This window comes from Bos javanicus, chromosome 11 (assembly GCF_032452875.1).
Source record: "Bos javanicus breed banteng chromosome 11, ARS-OSU_banteng_1.0, whole genome shotgun sequence".
Classification (NCBI taxonomy): Eukaryota; Metazoa; Chordata; class Mammalia; order Artiodactyla; family Bovidae; genus Bos; species Bos javanicus.
This window is the reverse complement of record NC_083878.1, coordinates 46,360,343-46,378,839: the sequence shown is the minus strand read 5'-3', so window position 1 is coordinate 46,378,839 and position 18,497 is coordinate 46,360,343. Positions and strand designations below refer to the sequence as shown.

Below are 18,497 nucleotides of genomic sequence, written 5' to 3'. Positions count from 1 at the left end.
TCTGAAACAGACTGACAGTATTCAGAGGAGTAAAAGGATTGACTTCAGTGGTTGACTGTCGATTTTCCGTCTTCTACCCTGCCCTAACTGGGAGCTTGTCTTCCCACACTCAGAGTGATTTATGGCTACTCAAGCAAACGTCCCTCTTCAGAAAAGATGGATAGGCTTCCCTCAAGACCCACTCCTTAGCTGCCAGGGGCTGTCAAGTCATACTCAGCCCCGGGGTGCAATAAACGAATTAAGCCGAAACACAAGCTTCTAAGCACCCCTCCAACTCTAACCATCTACAATTCTGCTTTGAGGACTTTTCCCTCCCTCCCCCATCAAATACTTTTAGAAATTTAAATTTCTTGCTCTTTCCCCCTTTTCTAAGACCACACGTTTAAAACTGTTAACAGCAAAAGCAATAAATAAATGAATCAAGTCAGAAACTCCTGGAATCTCTAGGAATTTTTCCTGGAAACACTATATTCAAGTATATAATTTGTCATTATTTGGACCGGTATAGGTTGAATGAACTGACATACAAAACAGAATTCTTGTAAATTCCCAGTGACGCAATCGCAATCGTGGCCACGCCCACTCCGGAGCAGACAAAAGGCGAAGTAGCCTGACTCAGTTCAAGCCTCCACGCGAAGACGAGGGAGCCAGTCATCTCATTGTTGCTAGCTCGGTTCAGCAAAGGTATCGTCCTTATCACATGTTTGGCTCTTATAGTATTTTTTGCTTTTCCTCCTTGGCTGTGATCTCTCAAATTGCCCTCTCTGAAGTTGAAGCCTCTTCCTTCCTTTGCCGTCCCACTCTGGTTTGGCGGGTGAATTAGAATCATAGTCAGATTTCAGAAAATGATTCTCTGCTGGTGGGAAATTGAGCAACAGAGGAACTGGTTTCCTATGAGAGCGTGAGATTACAGCCAACCCTTCCTTTGGGGGTACTCTCTGCTATCAAAAACTATTCAGAGAAAACTGGGAATTTCTAACTCTTTCTCTCTCTTGCAACTGTATAAATTAAATATTTCATGCTTGTTGAGGTTTTTCAGTTTTGATTTTTTACTTATTCAAATTTTCATCAAATGCCTACCAAATGCAATGCTTTGGGTTGGATGCCTAAGAGATACCGAGATTCTAACAGAAGTTTACAGTCTAGCAGAGGAGGCAAATACATATGCAGATCATTCAAAGGGAGTGAAAAGAAGAATGCTGGGTGTGAGCTCAGTCATTCATTAAGTGTCTTAGAAGGGAGGTGGTTCCCCTTGCAGGTGTCTTATTCACACAATGGCCAGACTGACAGCTACTGGTGTTTTCTGTTGCAGAAGTGAAGATGGCCAAAGTCCCTGACCTCTTTGAAGACCTGAAGAACTGTTACAGGTAGAAAAGAGATTCTGTCTCTTGTGACTTAATGAGGGAAGCAAGGCACATTAGAATCCAGCTAGGAGGGATTTGCCAGGGAGTCCAGTGGGTAAGACTGTGTGCTCCCAATGCAGGGGACCCAGGGTTCCATCCCTGGTCAGGGAACTAGATCCCACATGCTGCAATTAAGACCTGGCTGAGCCAAGTAAATAAAATAAATATTTTTTAAAAAGAAAGAAAGAATTCAGCTAGGATTACAGTAACTATCAATGGGGCAAGACCAGCAGAGGCTGTAGAGATGTGTTCTATCTCTGAAGTCAGGGCAGATTCAGAGAAGACTCAGGGAAATTAAGCATCTAGTAGGTAAACCAAGGTGAAATTGTTGACAGGGAGATGACCATTTTAGAAAGATTACTTTTAAGGTCTCCTGACTCCTAGCAATTCTCAACATCTACTTAGACCCAGCTTCAGTCAAATTCACATGCCCTGCTACAGTAATAGATTGTCAGAAAGAGAAACCTTTCTTAGGAAAACTTCTTGATCTCAATCTGGAATGGGAAATGGCTTCACAGCAATTTGAGCATGTGAAACCTACGCAGTCAGTCTCATTCAGACGCGAAAGAAAGATAATAAATAAAAAGTTTAACTTGTAGAACACCTTAAACAGATGCAGTGTTCCACATTACCTACACACTAACACAAAGTAGACAGTGGAAATATTGCCTGCATGTTTTGCAAAGTATAAATGATTAAATCTGTTTTAGTGAATACATGAAAGCAAAGTGTAACAAATAACCTATTTGATTCAAATTTAGATGAAGTGCTTCAAAAGGATTTCTCTCTTAAGTTTAAATTTTTTCCCTGAAATTCAATTACCACTCTTCAATCCGTTAGCCAAGCCTCATTTATTTGTTTATTTTGGTGAAGGGGGAGCTAATTTAAAAAAATTTTTAATTGAAGTATAGCTAGCTTACAAAGTTGTGTTAGTTTCAGGTGTACAGCAAAGTGATTCAGTTATATATGTATATATGTATTTCAGATTATATTCCATTATAGGTTACAGTACCTGTGCTATATAGTAAATTGGCCAAGCCTCATTTTTATTGATAGAATACAAGTAAAGTTCAAGGCCTGGCCTGATGATTACTAATTTCAGATTATCAGGTACAAATTACTGTATGGATGTGAATGCATAGAAGTCCTTAATTTTCAAAGATGACAATAATGGCTATGCATGTGTGTTACCCAAGGCTAGTTTGGTTATTAAAATATGTTGCCCAGTGAATGTAGTGATACAACAAACAGAATTAAATTCTCATCATCTTGTTTAACAGTGAAAATGAAGACTATACTTCTGAAATTGACCACCTCTCTCTCAATCAGGTAAGCAAATGACTGTAATTCTTAGAAGATTGCTATCCGTACACAGTATTTTCTCTACTAGAACAGCAACAGCTTGAATCTTAGATGCATTTGTTTTGCCTTCACTAGAAGTCCAGAGAGATTCATTTCTTCATGATAAGTGAGGCCAGCTCCTTCTCTAGACTAACAGCTGATGGCACCCTTCATCTCAGTGGATTTTCCCAGAACAGAGCAGAATGAACCTGAAACTCCAAGAATGAAATCTCCTGGGTCAGCCTTCCATCAGAAAGTTGCTTATGCCCTCCCGGGCCAGCCCCCTTGGGCTACTTCCCCAGGGGTCTTAAATGATACGTTGTGGATATCCTCTCTAACATCAGCTCCAGAGATTAGAGACCGCTTTCTAGATCTAATAGTCCATGAAGCTGAGGTGGAGGAAGCAGGCCAACTGAAAGTAAAAAATCTGCAGTCATTCAGATTCTGTGTTATTTCGCTAAGAGACCACAAAACAGTATAGGTCCTGCTTTGTGTGTCTTTGATAGTGACTCTAAAAGCTGTATCTGTATCTAAAGGAGTATTCCTAAAATATTTGAGCCTTGTCAAGTAGACGTTTAGCCTTCTGGGAAGAACTAACAGGAAGGCTAAGTTACTCACTAGCATCACTTGAAGACCTGTCTCATCACAACATCTTTTTTTTTTTTTACCGAAGTGTAGTTGATTTACAATACTGTGTTAGCTGCAGGAGTAGAGTACAGTGATACATTTTTTTCTGATGATTTTCTAATATAGGTTATTACAAGATACTGAATATAATTTCCCGTGTTATGTAGTAAATCTTTGTTGCTTATCTATTTTATGCATAGTAGTTTGAATTTACTAATCTCATACCCCTAATTCATCCCTCCTCACCTTCCCTCTCCCCTTTAGTAACCATTAAGTTTGTTTTCTATGTCTGTGAGTTTATTGCTGATCTGTATATGGGTTCATTGTATTTTCAAGTTATTTTTTAAATAATTTTATTTATTTATGTTTGATTGTTCTGGGTCACTGCTGCGCGGGCTTTTTTCTAGTTGCAGCAAGCAGTGGCAACTCTTTGTTGCAGTGCTCGGGCTTCTCCATGGGGTGGCTGCTTCTGCTGCAGAGCGTGGGCCCTAGGGCGCATGGGCTTCAGTAGCCGCGGCGTGTGAGCTCAGTAGTTGTGGTTCCCGGGCACTAGAGCACAGGCTCAACAGTTGTGGCATAGGGGCTTAATTGCTCCACAGAGCTTCCTGTGGAAGTGAGCCTTGTTAGGGGGATTCTTTACCACTGAGCCACCAGGGAAGCCATGTATTATTTTTTAGATTCTACATGTAAGTGATATCATACAGTATTTGTCTTTCTCTGACTTACTTCACTAAGTATAACAAGGTCTCATTTTTGAGTCTGAAGAGGGATAACAAAAAACCTTGCCAAGATCACATCCTTTGAGGGAAATCCTAAAAGGAGAGGTGGGAGGAAAAGGGGAAAGGGGAGGGATACAGAGGAAAGGGGGAAGGAGAGTGGGGGGAGAGAAAGTCCAATGAAACGTGGGTCGCCAAGGCCAAAATGGCCACTCTTCTCTCTGAGACTGTTGAATAAAACTCCTACTGTAAAGGAGTCTTGTTCACTAGCCTCTTAGTTTCTATTTTCCTTCATCGCAGAAGTCCTTCTATGATGCAAGCTATGAGCCACTTCGTGAGGACCAGATGAATAAGTTTATGTCCCTGGATACCTCGGAAACCTCTAAGACATCCAGGCTTAGCTTCAAGGAGAATGTGGTGATGGTGGCAGCCAGTGGGAAGATTCTGAAGAAGAGACGGTTGAGTTTAAATCAGTTCATCACCGATGATGACCTGGAAGCCATTGCCAATAACACAGAAGAAGGTAAGGGGTCAAACACAATAATATCCTTGTTTTCTGTTTTCAAGAAAATGCAGACAGCAGAGTACAGGGGAAAATAAAACCTAAAATAAGAGTAACAAGAGGGCAACCACCCATTTGATAATTATAAGAAATAAAATTAATTTTTGTCCTTCTGCAAAGGGCAGAGAGCAGTAGGTACTTGAGCTTAGCATATGTGCTCACAGGCTTACTTGGTGGCCATATGATTAAGTCATGTGACTTCTAGCCTGTTGGCAGAAAGTAATTATATACCGTTAGTGAGTGACCACTTACAAGTTATGCTGTCCCACATACTAGTTATGTCTTGGGCAAGTTACTTAACCTTTCTGTTCTTCGGTCTCCTCTACTGTAAATGGAGTTAATCCAAGCCCCTACTTGTTGTGAAGATTAAATGAGTCAACACTTGCTAGCTTCTGAACGAAAATAATGCCTGGCACATAGAAAATACCTAATAAATGTTCGCTATTATTGTTATTATTACTTTTGCTAATACTACAAACACTACTAACTTATTAATGATTGCATTATCTCTAACCTTCAGACAACCCTGCATTCTCATTTTATATGTGAGGAAACTAAGCTCAGTGAGATAGTGACCTGCCCAAAATCTCACAGTGTGTAAGGGTAGAGCATCAAATCATATCACTTCTACCTGACTATAGATGTCATGAGTTTTCTCCCATGCCTCTTCTGTACAAGCCTCTTCGTGAATTATAAATCTAATATTTTTAAAGTAACAGTTGATCACACGTGTTCACCTAGAAAATACAAGAAAAAAAATAAAATTACTTACACTACCCCACAGAGTTTACCACTGCTAGCACTACATTACTTTCCTTACAGTCTTTTCTGTAATAAATCTTGATTTCTGTCATCATATATTTCCTCAGTGATAAAAGATTCCTGGAAGTAAAATTATTCAGAGCCATGAAGATTTGTAAAGCTTTGAAACATACCACCGTTCAGAAAGGTGGTAGATAGAAAAAAAAAAAAAACTTTTTTAAAGCAAAAAGATGGCAGACATTTATACTGGCACCTCAGTGACATATAAAATTTTTAGTGGATTCTTTTCTCAGGGTGCATTCATTCGAAAATGTAGTTGAAGAATACAAGGAGTCTTCCCAGTTACTTCCAAACCTTCAAACAACCAAAAAAGTTGTACATGTGATCTCTTAAAAAAAAAAACCACCATTGCCTGAAGAATCAAAGTTTTTAGAGATAAGTAACCACAGGGGAGCCTGGTGGGCTTCCATCTCTGGGGTCGCACAGAGTCGGACACGACTGAAGCAACTTAGCAGCAGCAGCAGCAGCAACCACAGGGGTAATCCTGAAATCAATTCCGCTGATAGGGTGATTTCACTTCTGTGTCAATTTCCTCACCTCCCTGGGGATATTCTTCAGGTGCCTTCAATAACTACTTTGTATGCTTGTATTAGAGAAGATACATCATCTGTGTTTGTACTTGGACATTAATCTAAGCTTGTGATAATGGTTTTAGAAATCATCAAGCCCAGATCAGCACATTACAGCTTCCAGAGTAACGTGAAATACAACTTTATGAGAGTCATCCACCAGGAATGCATCCTGAACGACGCCCTCAATCAAAGTATAATTCGAGATATGTCAGGTCCATACCTGACGGCTACTACATTAAATAATCTGGAGGAGGCAGGTAAATGGACAATTCTGTCATCTCCCCATCTTTAAAAAAAAAAAATGATTTTTTTAATTTATTTAATTTTGGCTGTGCTGGGTCTTCATTGCTGCAAGAGCTTTTCTCTAGTTGTGGGGAGCAGGGCCTGCTCTCTAGCTGCAGTGCTCTGGCTTCTCATTATGGTAGCTTCTCTTATTGGAGAGCATGGGGTTATGGGGGACTCAGCCTTCAGCAGTCGTAGCACAAGGGCTCAGTAGTTGTGGTTCCTGGGCTCTCAAGCAGTGGCTAAATAGTTGTCCACCACATGTGAGATCTTCCCGGACCAGGGATCAAACCCTTGTCTCTCACATTCACAGGCGGATTCTTTTACCATTGAGCCACCAGGGAAGCCCTCTTCTCACCTTTTTATTTCTGCATTTCTTTTAAGCTTTCTGCTTTTAAAGAATAAACCTTTCTAGATTCCTGGCTTTGCACATGAAACACTTCACCCCTGGTTTAAAAAGAAAAAAACTTCTGGGTTAGGCCAGAAACTTCAGCCAAATCTGAAAGCTTTAACAAGTGTCCTAGCTCTGAAAGCACTAAGTGCAGTAAAAAGCTTTCTGAGGTATTATCTCCCTTGGTTCTCTGAGACACTCTTATCCTCAGATTTTAAAGGTAAGGAAACTGAGTCTCAGAAATATATAATGACTTACCCAAATTTACTCAGAAGCCAATGAGGAGCCTGCTGATCAAACTTCCTAATAACACCAAACTAGAAAGAATCCTTATCTTTGATAACATAATTGTGATGCAAAGCACCCAATAATTTTAAAGGAAAAAAAAAAAAAACAGGAAGATTTGCATGTGTTCTGAAGAATGAAATTTAGGATCCAAGAAATTTTGTTACACCGAGCCAGCTTCCATGTTGCACATATTTTTAGCTTAAGGACATGTCATCAGTAAACAAAATGGTTTCCAGAGATCAAAAGAGGTTACTCTGTGCTAACAAGCAGGGCTGTTTCTGATTGGGTATATTTCAGCTAACATGCTTTCTACTCTATGACATTCACAAATTATCTTGTGTTCTACAAAATAAATTGTTTTCCTACTTGATATTATTTCACATAATTTGCCCATATATGGACAGAGTATATGTTATTTGCCATTTTTAATGGCACTAGGATATTCAGTCATGTTGCTATGCAGGTGCCCAGGGTTTCCTCTAAATAATTCAGTTGCACATGTCTTTGTATAAATTATTTCTTTTCCTATGAGGATATTTCTTTGGAGCATATTCCAAATGCTGGATTTCTAGGCATAAATAATTTTACAGCTCTTATTAAGCATTGCTCTCTAAGGAAAGCTGAACTGCTTTTCACTATTCTTAGCAACATATGAATGGATCAGCTTCCCTAAATCTCCCCATTTTACTCATGACTTCACAAATTCCAGGGTCTTATCCCATTAACATAATTATAAGAGATTCAATAATACTCCACCCACAAACATTCGTTCAACATAGAAAATTCTAAAGTCATTAGGTATTTACTTGCCTAGTGAATATGGCAGACATTGTGAGGGATACAAAGATGTATCAATATAAATTCCATTTCTGAGCTTCAGGTACTTACATCATAGTTGGGGACATAACTACACACACACACACACACACACACACAGCATCTTCATGAACACTTGATTTTATACAAATACAATGGATTTACTTTCTTTTTTGGCTTTTCTCTTTGCCAGTGAAATTTGACATGGTTGCTTATGTATCAGAAGAGGATTCTCAGCTTCCTGTGACTCTAAGAATCTCAAAAACTCAACTGTTTGTGAGTGCTCAAAATGAAGACGAACCCGTCTTGCTAAAGGTCAGTTGTTCCCAGTCTCCAATTTACCTTCATTTACAGCCCATGCATTTGTAGATGATCCCAAGAGGCAGACACCCATAGCAGGATGACCCAGTTCTTTCCTTCCTACCACAGTTTCACCTGCCTACCTACCTTCCCATCCTACTTCTGACCCACTATCCCCAGAGGCAGTTCTAGGCAGGATCTGTGAGACAGCAAGACGGAGCAAGATGGCAGTGGCAAAGTACATAAAAGGGAAATTGCCTTCTTCTTGCTCTTTTCCCTGCCTGATCCTTATTCACCTCCCATTCCTGGGCATCTATTTATTCCATCCCTCTTTGAGCTCTACTGACACTTACCTGACCTGCGTGATAGTAGGCGTTAGGACAATGGAGTCTGCCTCTAAGAAATTCAGTAAGCCACTGAGATTAGGGAGGATGAATCACCTGTCGAAGGGTACAAAGCAGAAAGCTGTGAGCCAAGCCCCAAACCCTGGCCTTCTGACTCCACCTCCTCCCTCTCTTCATGGTGCCAGTTTTCTGTGTCATCAGCCTCATCTCCACTACCACCTTCCCGTCCGAACATAAAGACATAAACACATGCCCACTACAGCCAAATGTTTCTCCACTGACTAGTAGATGACTCTTATTCACTAAATGTATAATTCACCACCCAGTCCCTCCCTAACTAGGATTTATGTGGGTGCATGTGTTTCTTTCCTGGATGAAGTGAGATGAAAGTGATGTCTACAGAGTAGGGCAGTAGCTTCAATCGTGAATTCATTCAACAAACGTTGTTTATTGAGAGCCTTCTGGTTTTCAAGCAGAGTGTCAAACAACTCAGTAGACAGTAGTGAGCCAAAGTCTTATAGAACTCAATCTTCCAAGGGACACAGACAGTAGATGAGCCAAATGACCAGCAAAAAAAAGGGCAAGATGATGTAAAGCCAATGAACATTGTGCTGAGAGAGAAAATAGGACCGTACTGTTTAGACAGAGCTCCCTGTGAGATGAGAGCTGTCAATAGAAAGGAGTATACCATCAAAGGGGTGATGGGGCGAGCATTCCAAATAGAGAGGTCTGAGTGCGCCTAGCCCTAGACCTTCAAGAGGTTACAGGCGAGTTTTAAAGATCAGAAGGAACACCCAAGGATCTGGAAGCTAGGGTACTCTGCAAAAGAGGAAAGATAAGTAGAGGAAAGGAATTCAAACTGAGAAGTGTCCTGTTTTTGTATATTTTTTCTAACTTGGAGAATAGAATAGAAAGGAGGCAATAGAGTCCAATTAGGATGCTGTAATAACAGTTGGGGTGAGTGAGGAGAATTGTGAGACAAGTGAAAAGAAGGAGACAGAATCTGGTTATATTTTGGAAATTGAACCAACAGAAGGAAGAGGGGAGATTCCATTTACTGAGATAGGGGGGAAAAAACAGGAGAAAAATAGGTTTGGAAAACAAAATCCTTGTTGACATTGAAAACCCCAGGGAAACCTCAAAAGGATGTTTAGTTCTTTTAGATTAAAAGAACAAAGAAGCATCTCAAGTTAGAATTTTAATTTTGTTTTTCCATGAAAGCACTTTTAGACTTTTCTCATACTCACAAGAGGAGTATGATCTAAAGAGATTACAACTGTCAAAAAATTGTCTTGAAAGGATTGCCTTTCAAAGGATTGCATATCAAAGGACTGCTGATATGCCTGGGAAGTTGTGTGTGTTGAGGTGGGTTTTTTTTTTTTTTTTACTTTCAATTGTTGACTTAAATACAGAGATAAACATGTCTGAATTCTAAATTATTTTCCCAAAGTATGCTTTGGACATTTAGAGGTCAAAAGGTTTTCAGGGCTTAGAGTTATTAGTGCTCAGATTTGAGCACTAATTTGATAATGCTTTATGCCCGTGTTAGAGGCAATGTTTCACCCTACCTGCCAGGATACAACGAGACACTAGTGTACTTGGCAATCTGCATGATGAAATTGGATTTCTCTCCACTTAACTAAGGAAATTAATTATTATGAATAGATGGGGCCATACATCTAATAGGCATGTAATGAACGCTTTTGGAATGAACAAATGAAGAACTTGTATCATCATGTTACGTAGTCATAGTCCTAAAGTGCTGTGTTTCTCACGAAGGCCAAATGCCAAAGGATTGAGGTCACTTCTTTTTTTAGCATCTTCTTGTTCTCTAACAGATCTTTGTTCTCTGTATCCTAGGAGATGCCTGAGACACCCAAAATCATCAAAGATGAGACCAACCTCCTCTTCTTCTGGGAAAAGCATGGCTCTATGGACTACTTCAAATCAGTTGCCCATCCAAAGTTGTTTATTGCCACAAAGCAAGAAAAATTGGTGCACATGGCAAGTGGGCCGCCCTCGATCACTGACTTTCAGATATTGGAAAAATAGCCTTGACTGTGCACTCTACTTACTTGTAAAGTGGTGACCATCCGTATGTACTATGTACATGAAGGAGTCGAGCCCTTCACTGTTAGTCACTCGCTGAGCATGTGCTGAGCTTTTGTAATTCTAAATGAATGTTTACTCTCTTTGTAAGAGAGAACACAAAGTCCAACACTAACATATAATGTTGCTTGTTATTTAAAGAACACCCTATACTTTGCAAACTACCAATCAATTTAATTATTATTCTGCACAATAATCTTGGGAGGACTGAGGCTACTATCTGTGGCTACAAAAGGTTCTTTCCATATTATAGATGAGTAAACTAAGGCATAAGAATACTAATACCCATGACAGCAGTTGGAATAAGCTGTGGACACACAATTTCATTCCAACTGCTCAGCTTCTACTTTTAAGCCACTGATGGACCCTTTATCAAATACTATAAGTTTCTGGGGTCTCAGTTTGCTGCTGCTGCTGCTGCTGCTAAGTCACTTCAGTCATGTCCAACTCTGTGCGACCCCATAGACGGCAGCCCACCAGGCTCCGCAGTCCCTGGGATTCTCCAGGCAAGAACACTGGAGTGGGTTGTCATTTCCTTCTCCAATGCATGAAAGTGAAAAGTGAAAGTGAAGTCGCTCAGTCATGTCCGACTCTTAGCGACCCCATGGACTGCAGCCTACCAGGCTCCTCTGTCCATGGGATTTTCCAGGCAAGAGTACTGGAGTGGGGTGCCATTGCCTTCTCCGGGGTCTCAGTTTGACCATCTTCAAAATCAAGGTAATGATGACTATAGCCCTCCTACCTCAACAGTATTTTATGCCAATGAGTTCATTTAAGTAAAATTTTTCTTGAAGCTGAGCCTCAAGAAAAATGCAAAGCATGAAATGTTATTTTAAGTTATTATTTATATGCATATATATTTATAAGCATTATTTCTAAGATATTATTATTATTTATAACATATTATTATATTTATGGCAATTCCTTGCAATCTCTGAGTATGACCAGGTATCTTCAATAATAGTAGACAGTGTTTTCTAGGCTGAGTAAGTCCGAGGTACTAACACACTTTGGTTCAAAGTGCCTTTTCCATTGTCATGAACTTCTGTATTCCAGTACCTGGGAGCCCTGTGATTATGATAATAAATTTATATTAATTGCCTTGTTTGTCTGAGATGGTAGTTGGCCAAAATCTTTCACTCCTCTGCCTTTAAACTTGATTTGGCATTTTTGTGTTACTCAGTTTCATCTGTTATCAAATCCTACTAGCTAAAATGGGATGAACTTAACTTTAGCAACCATGAAACAAGCGTTATCTAAACTTTCGTTTCTGGAACATAAGCAATGTTCCTTCTAGGTTCTAAAAGTTATGATCCAATCGTAGTGTTACATTACCATCAACAATGAGAACTGACACATTATTATCAATCATAATTGAATAAAGCTTAAAAAAATAAATCTGGCACATTTTAACCATTAGTTTACTTCATGGTATAATTAGGAACAGATGATAAGAATTCATAAAAATAACTATAATTAGTATTACTTTACAAAACTAAACCCAGATTTTATGCTTTTTCTCTCCTCTTTTTTAGCTTATCAGTATGCATAAATGGCATTAGGAATGATAATATTCCCTGGTTCATTTAAAACTTGTATTAAACGCAGCATGTGTGTTCATGTGTTTATACAAATTCACACATTCAGAACCACATTAAAGACTAATGAATCCTTTTGGAAAGCATGAATACAAAGTATGTTGAGTTGGAAAAAGTTGAAATCAAGAGATCTTGGAATTAGATGTGGGAATTAATGGGGAAGGAGTAGTTCAAGATGATTCGCAGTTTCCCGCTATTGCAGAGTGGGTGAGCTCAGTTCAGTTCAGTTCAGTTCAGTCACTCAGTCATGTCCGACTCTTTGCGACCCCATGACTGCAGCACACCAGGCTTCCCCGTCCATCACTAACTCCCGGAGTTTACTTAAACTCATGTCCATTGAGTTGGTGATGCCATCCAACCATCTCATCCTCTATCATCCCCTTCTCCTCCTGCCTTCAATCTTTCTCAGCATCAGGGTCTTTTCAAATGAGTCACCTCTTCGCATCAGGTGGCCAAAGTGTTGGAGTTTCTGCTTCAACATCAGTCCTTCCAGTGAATATTCAGGACTGATTTCCTTTAGGGTGGACTAGTTGGATCTCCTTGCAGTCCAAGGGACTCTCAAGAGTCTTCTCCAACACCACAGTTCAAAAGCATCAATTCTTCGGCGCTCAGCTTTCTTCACAGTCCAACTCTCACATCCATACATGACTACTGGAAAAACCATAGCCTTGACTAGATGGACCTTTGTTGGCAAAGTAATGTCTCTGCTTTTGAATATGCTATCTAGGTTGGTCATAACTTTTCTTCCAAGGAGCAAGCGTCTTTTAATTTCATGGCTGCAGTCACCATCTGCAGTGATTTTGGAGCTCCAAAAATAAAGTCTCTCACTGTTTCCATTGTTTCCCCATCTATTTGCCATGCAGTGATGGGACCAGATGCAATGATCTTAGTCTTCTGAGTGTTGAGCTTTAAGCCAACTTTTTCATTCTCCTCTTTCATCAAGAGGCTCTTTAGTTCTTCACTTTCTGCCATAAGGGTGGTGTCATCTGCATATCTGAGGTTATTGATATTTCTCCCAGCAATCTTGATTCCAGCTTGTGCTTCATCCAGCCCAGCATTTCTCATGATGTACTCTGCATACAAGTTAAATAAGCAGGGTGACAATATACAGGCTTGACATACTCCTTTCCTGATTTGGAACAGTCTGTTCCATGTCCAGTTCTAACTGTTGCTTCCTGACCTGCATACAGATTTCTCAGGAGACAGGTCAGGTAGTCTGGTATTCCCATCTCTTTAAGAATTTTCCACAGTTTGTTGTGATCCACACAGTCAAAGGTTTTGGCATAGTCAATAAAGCAGAAATAGATGTTTTTCTGGAACACTCTTGCTTTTTCGATGATCCAAGAGATGTTGGCAATTTGATCTCTGGTTCCTCTGCCTTTTCTAAATCCAGCTTGAACATCTGGAAGTTCACAGTTTACATACTGTTGAAGCCTGGCGTGGAGAATTTTGAGCACTACTTTGCTAGCATGTGAGATGAGTGCAATTGTGCAGTAGTTTGAGCATTCTTTGGCACTGCCTTTCTTTGGGATTGGAATGAAAACTGACCTTTTCTAGTCCTGTGGCCACTGCTGAGTTTTCCAAATTTACTGACATATTGATTGCAGCACTTTCACAGCATCATCTTTTAGTATTTGAAAGAGCTCAACTGGAATTTCATCACCTTCACTAGCTTTGTTTGTAATGATGCTTCCTAAGGCCCACTTGACTTCTCATTACAGGATGTCTGGCTCTAGGTAAGTGATCACACCATCCTGATTATCTTTTTGTATGGTTCTTTTGTGTATTCTTGCCACCTCTTCTTAATATCTTCTGCTTCTGTTAGGTCCATACCATTTCTGTCCTTTATTGTGCCCATCTTTGCATGAAATGTTCCCTTGGTATCTCTAATTTTCTTGAAGAGATCTCTAGTCTTTCCCATTCTATTGTTTTCCTCTATTTCTTTGCATTGATCACTGAGGAAGGCTTTCTTATCTCTCCTTGCTATTCTTTGGAACTCTGCACTCAAATGGGTATATCTTTCCTTTTCTCCTTTGCTTTTGGCTTCTCTTCTTTTCTCAGCTATTTGTAAGGCTCCTCAGACAACCGTTTTGCCTTTTTACATTTCTTTTTCTTGCGGATGGTCTTAATCACTCACTGCCTCCTGTACAGTGTCATGAACTTCTGTCCATAGTTCTTCAGGCACTCTGTCTATCAGATCTAATCCCTTAAATCTATTTCTCATTTCCACTGTTTAATCATAAGGGATTTGATTTAGGTCATACCTGAATGATCTGGTGGTTTTCCCTACTTTCTTCAATTTAAATCTGAATTTGGCAATAAGGAGTTCATGATCTGAGCCACAGTCAGCTCCCAGTCTTGTTTTTGCTGACTGTATAGAACTTCTCCATCTTTGGCTGCAAGAGTATAATAAATCTGATTTCAGTACTGACCATCTGATGATGTCATGAGTAGAGTCTTTTCTTGTGTTGTTGGAAGAGGGTGTTTGCTATGACCAGTGCATTCTCTTAGCAAAACTCTATTAGCCTTTCCCTGCTTCATTCTGTACTCCAAGGCCAAATTTGCCTTTACTCCAGGTATCTCTTGACTTCCTACTTTTGCATGCCAGTCCCCTACAATGAAAAGGACATCTTTTTTGTGTGTTAGTTCTAGAAGGTCTTATAGGTCTTCATAGAAGCATTCAATTTCAGGTTCTTCAGCATTACTGGTCAGGGAATAGACTTGGATTACTGTGATATTGAATGGTTTGCCTTGGAAACAAACAGAGATCATTCTGTTGTTTTTGAGATTGCATCCAAGTACTGCATTTCAGACCCTTTTGTTGACTATGATGGCTACTCCATTTCTTCTAAGAGATTCTTGCACACAGTAGTAGATGTAATGGGCATCTGAGTTACAGTCACACAGTCTAGTCCATTTTAGTTCGCTGATTCCTAAAATGTCAACATTCACTCTTGCCATCTCCTGTTTGACCACTTCCAATTTGCCTTGATTCATGGACCTAACATTCCAGGTTCCTATGCAATATTGCTCTTTATAGCATCGGACTTTACTTCCATCACCAGTCACATCCACAGCTGGGTGTTGTTGTTGCTTTGGCTCCATCTCTTCATTCTTTCTGGGGTTGTTTCTTCACTGATCTCCAGTAGCATATTGGGCACCTACCAACCTGGGGAGTTTATCTTTCAGTGTCCTATCTTTTTGCCTTTTCATACAGTTCATGGCGTTCTCAAGGCAAGAATACTGAAGTGATTTGCCATTCCCTTCTCCAGTGAACCACATTTTGTCAGAGCTCTCCACCATGAGCCGACCATCTTGGGTGGCCCTACACAGCATGGCTTATAGTTTCATTGAGTTAGACAAGGATATGGTCCATGTGATTAGATTGGTTAGTTTTCTGTGACTGTGGTTTTCAGTCTGTCTTCCCTCTGATGGGGAAGGATATAAGGCTTATGGAAGCTTGCTGATGGTGGAGACTTACTGAGGGGGAAACTGGGTTTTGTCCTGATGGGGAGGGATGCTCAGTAAATCTCTAATCCAATTTTCTGTTGATTGGTGGGGCTGTGTTCCCTTCCTTTCATCCACCTGGGGCCAAACTGTGATGGAGGTAATGAAGATAATGGCGACCTCCTTCAAAAGGTCCCATGCACACATTGCTACACTGGAGTGGCAGCTGCGCAGCACTGGAGCAGCGGCTGCAGGGCGCTGGAGCGACTTTGAGGAAATACCCCATGTCCAAGCACAAAGAAGCCCCAGCAAGACTGTAGGAAGGGCAAAGTCACGTTTAGAATCAAATCCCACACCCACCAGAGATGCTTAGTTCAGTTCAGTTGCTCAGTTGTGTCCAACTCTTTGCGACCCTATGAATTGCAGCACCCCAGGCCTCCCTGTCCATCATCAACTCCCAGAGTTCACCCAAACTCATGTGCATCGAGTCAGTGATGCCATCCAGCATCTCATCCTCTGTCATCCCCTTCTCCTCCTGCCCCCAATCCCTCCCAGCATCAGACTTTTCCAGTGAGTCAACTCTTCACATGAGGTGGCCAAAGTACTGGAGTTTCAGCTTTAGCATCATTCCTTCCAATGAACACCCAGGACTGATCTCCTTTAGAATGGACTGGTTGGATCTCCTTGCAGTCCAAGGGACTCTCAAGAGTCTTCTCCAACACCACAGTTCAAAAGCATCAATTCTTCGGCGCTCAGCTTTCTTCACAGTCCAACTCTCACATCCATACATGACTACTGGAAAAACCATAGCCTTGACTAGATGGACCTTTGTTGGCAAAGTAATGTCTCTGCTTTTGAATATGCTATCTAGGTTGGTCATAACTTTCCTTCCAAGGAGTAAGCGTCTTTTAATTTCATGGCTGCAGTCACCATCTGCAGTGATTTTGGAGCCCAGAAAAATAAAGTCTGACACTGTTTCCACTGTTTCCCCATCCATTTCCCAGGAAGTGATGGGACCAGATGCCATGATCTTAGTTTTCTGAATGTTGAGCTTTAAGCCAACTTTTTCACTCTCCACTTTCACTTTCATCAAGAGGCTTTTGAGTTCCTCTTCACTTTCTGCCATAAGGGTGATGTCATCTGCATATCTGAGGTTATTGGTATTTCTCCCAGCAATCTTGATCCCAGCTTGTGCTTCTTTCAGCCCAGCGTTTCTCATGATGTACTCTGCATAGAAGTTAAATAAGCAGGGTGACAATATACAGCCTTGACGTACTCCTTTTCCTACTTGGAACCAGTCTGTTGTTCCATGTCCATTTCTAACTGTTGCTTCCTGACCTGCATATAGGTTTCTCAAGAGGCCGGTCAGGTGGTCTGGTATTCCCATCTCTTTCAGAATTTTCCACAGTTTATTGTGATCCACACAGTCAAAGGCTTTGGCATAGTCAATAAAGCAGAAATAGATGTTTTTCCGGAACTCTCTTGCATTTTCGATGATCCATTGGATGTTGGCAATTTGATCTCTGGTTCCTCTGCCTTTTCTAAAACCAGCTTGAACATCTGGAAGTTCACGGTTCACGTATTGCTGAAGCCTGGCTTGGAGAATTTTGAGCATTACTTTACTAGTGGGTGAGATGAGTGCAGTTGTGTGGTAGTTTGACCGTTCTTTGGCACTGCCTTTCTTTGGGATTGGAATGAAAACTGATGCCGGCTGCGATGGACCACATGGCAGAAGCATGCCAGCTGTGATGGACCTCGCAGAAGCATGGCCGAGAGGAGCTACCCCACGTCCAAGAGATGCTAAGAGGGCTCAAAAACACCTTGTGCACACCAGGACCCAGAGACCCCACAGAGACTGAGACAGAACTGTGTTTGAGTGTCTCCTGCAGAGGTATAGGTCAGCAGTGAACTACAACAGGGGCAGGGGTTCTGGGTAAAGCAGACCTGGGTATGGCATAAGCCCTCTTGGAAGAGGTTGCCATTAACACCACAATAGAGTCACCAGAACTTACACAAGACTGGAGAAGACTCTTGGAGGGCACAAACAGAACCTTGTGTGAAAGGAGCTGTGACCCAAAAGAGACTGACCCAGACTTGCCCATGTGTATTCAGGAGTCTCTTACGGAGGCATGGGTCGGCGGTGGCCTGATGCAGGGTTGTGGGCACTGAGTGTAGTGGGTGAGCAGTGGTGTCTTAATCAGTATTTTTGGTGGAAATACTTCCCAGGTGGCTTAGTGGTAAAGAACCACCTGCCAATCTGGGAGATGCAGGACACATGAATTCGATCCCTGGATGGGGAAGATCCCCAGGAGGAAGAAATAGAAACCCACTCCAGCATTCTTGCCTGGAGAATCCCATGGACAGAGGAACCTGGCAGGCTGCAATTCATGGGGTCATAAGGGTTGGACACAAGTGAACAACTGAGCACGCATGGAGTGCTAAGCTCCAGGATAAAACATAATGAGTACCATTTTAGATACATGATTTTAGCTAATGGCAGGACACCCATGTAAAATGAGCAGATGATGATGTGTCTGGAACTCAAGAGAAGTTAGAACTAGATACAGATTTGGAAGATGTCAGTAGGTTTATAGTAGGTAAAATCTTAAAAGTGACATCAGAGAGAGAAGAATATGATGAACACTGTTAGTAGTCCACACAATCACCATCTCCCCTTCTTCCTTACTGACAGGATGCTGACTTCATTCAGAAGGAAATATGTCTCTTTTTTTTATAAACAGACGTTTTAACACTATTTTTTTTAATTGTAGAAACTAATGCAAGGAAAATACTGCATGCAGTTGATAATTTGTTCATTAAACTTTGAAACAACTTCAGTATAAAGAATTACATAAATTGCAATTTGAGGTCTGCAACCA

At 40.9% G+C, this 18,497-nt stretch overlaps 1 protein-coding gene across 1 annotated transcript; it reads left to right on the top strand.

The window, feature by feature from the left end:
• Window positions 1-590: 590 nt before the first annotated feature.
• IL1A (interleukin 1 alpha) lies at window positions 591-13,003 on the top strand. Its single transcript, XM_061432566.1, has 7 exons — window positions 591-684; window positions 1,313-1,367; window positions 2,684-2,732; window positions 4,388-4,610; window positions 6,127-6,300; window positions 8,014-8,135; window positions 10,325-13,003. The coding sequence occupies exons 2-7, from the start codon at window positions 1,321-1,323 to the stop codon at window positions 10,514-10,516; spliced, it is 807 nt and encodes a 268-aa protein (XP_061288550.1). The 5' UTR covers window positions 591-684; window positions 1,313-1,320; the 3' UTR covers window positions 10,517-13,003.
• The last annotated feature ends 5,494 nt before the right edge of the window (window positions 13,004-18,497 follow it).

Coding starts and splice junctions, on each gene's coding strand:
- IL1A (XM_061432566.1), top strand. CDS start 1,321: ATGGCCAAAGTCCCTGACCTCTTTGAAGACCTGAAGAACTGTTACAG. Junction 2,733..4,387: donor ACCACCTCTCTCTCAATCAG/GTAAGCAAATGA, acceptor CCTTCATCGCAG/AAGTCCTTCTATGATGCAAG. Junction 4,611..6,126: donor TGCCAATAACACAGAAGAAG/GTAAGGGGTCAA, acceptor TAATGGTTTTAG/AAATCATCAAGCCCAGATCA.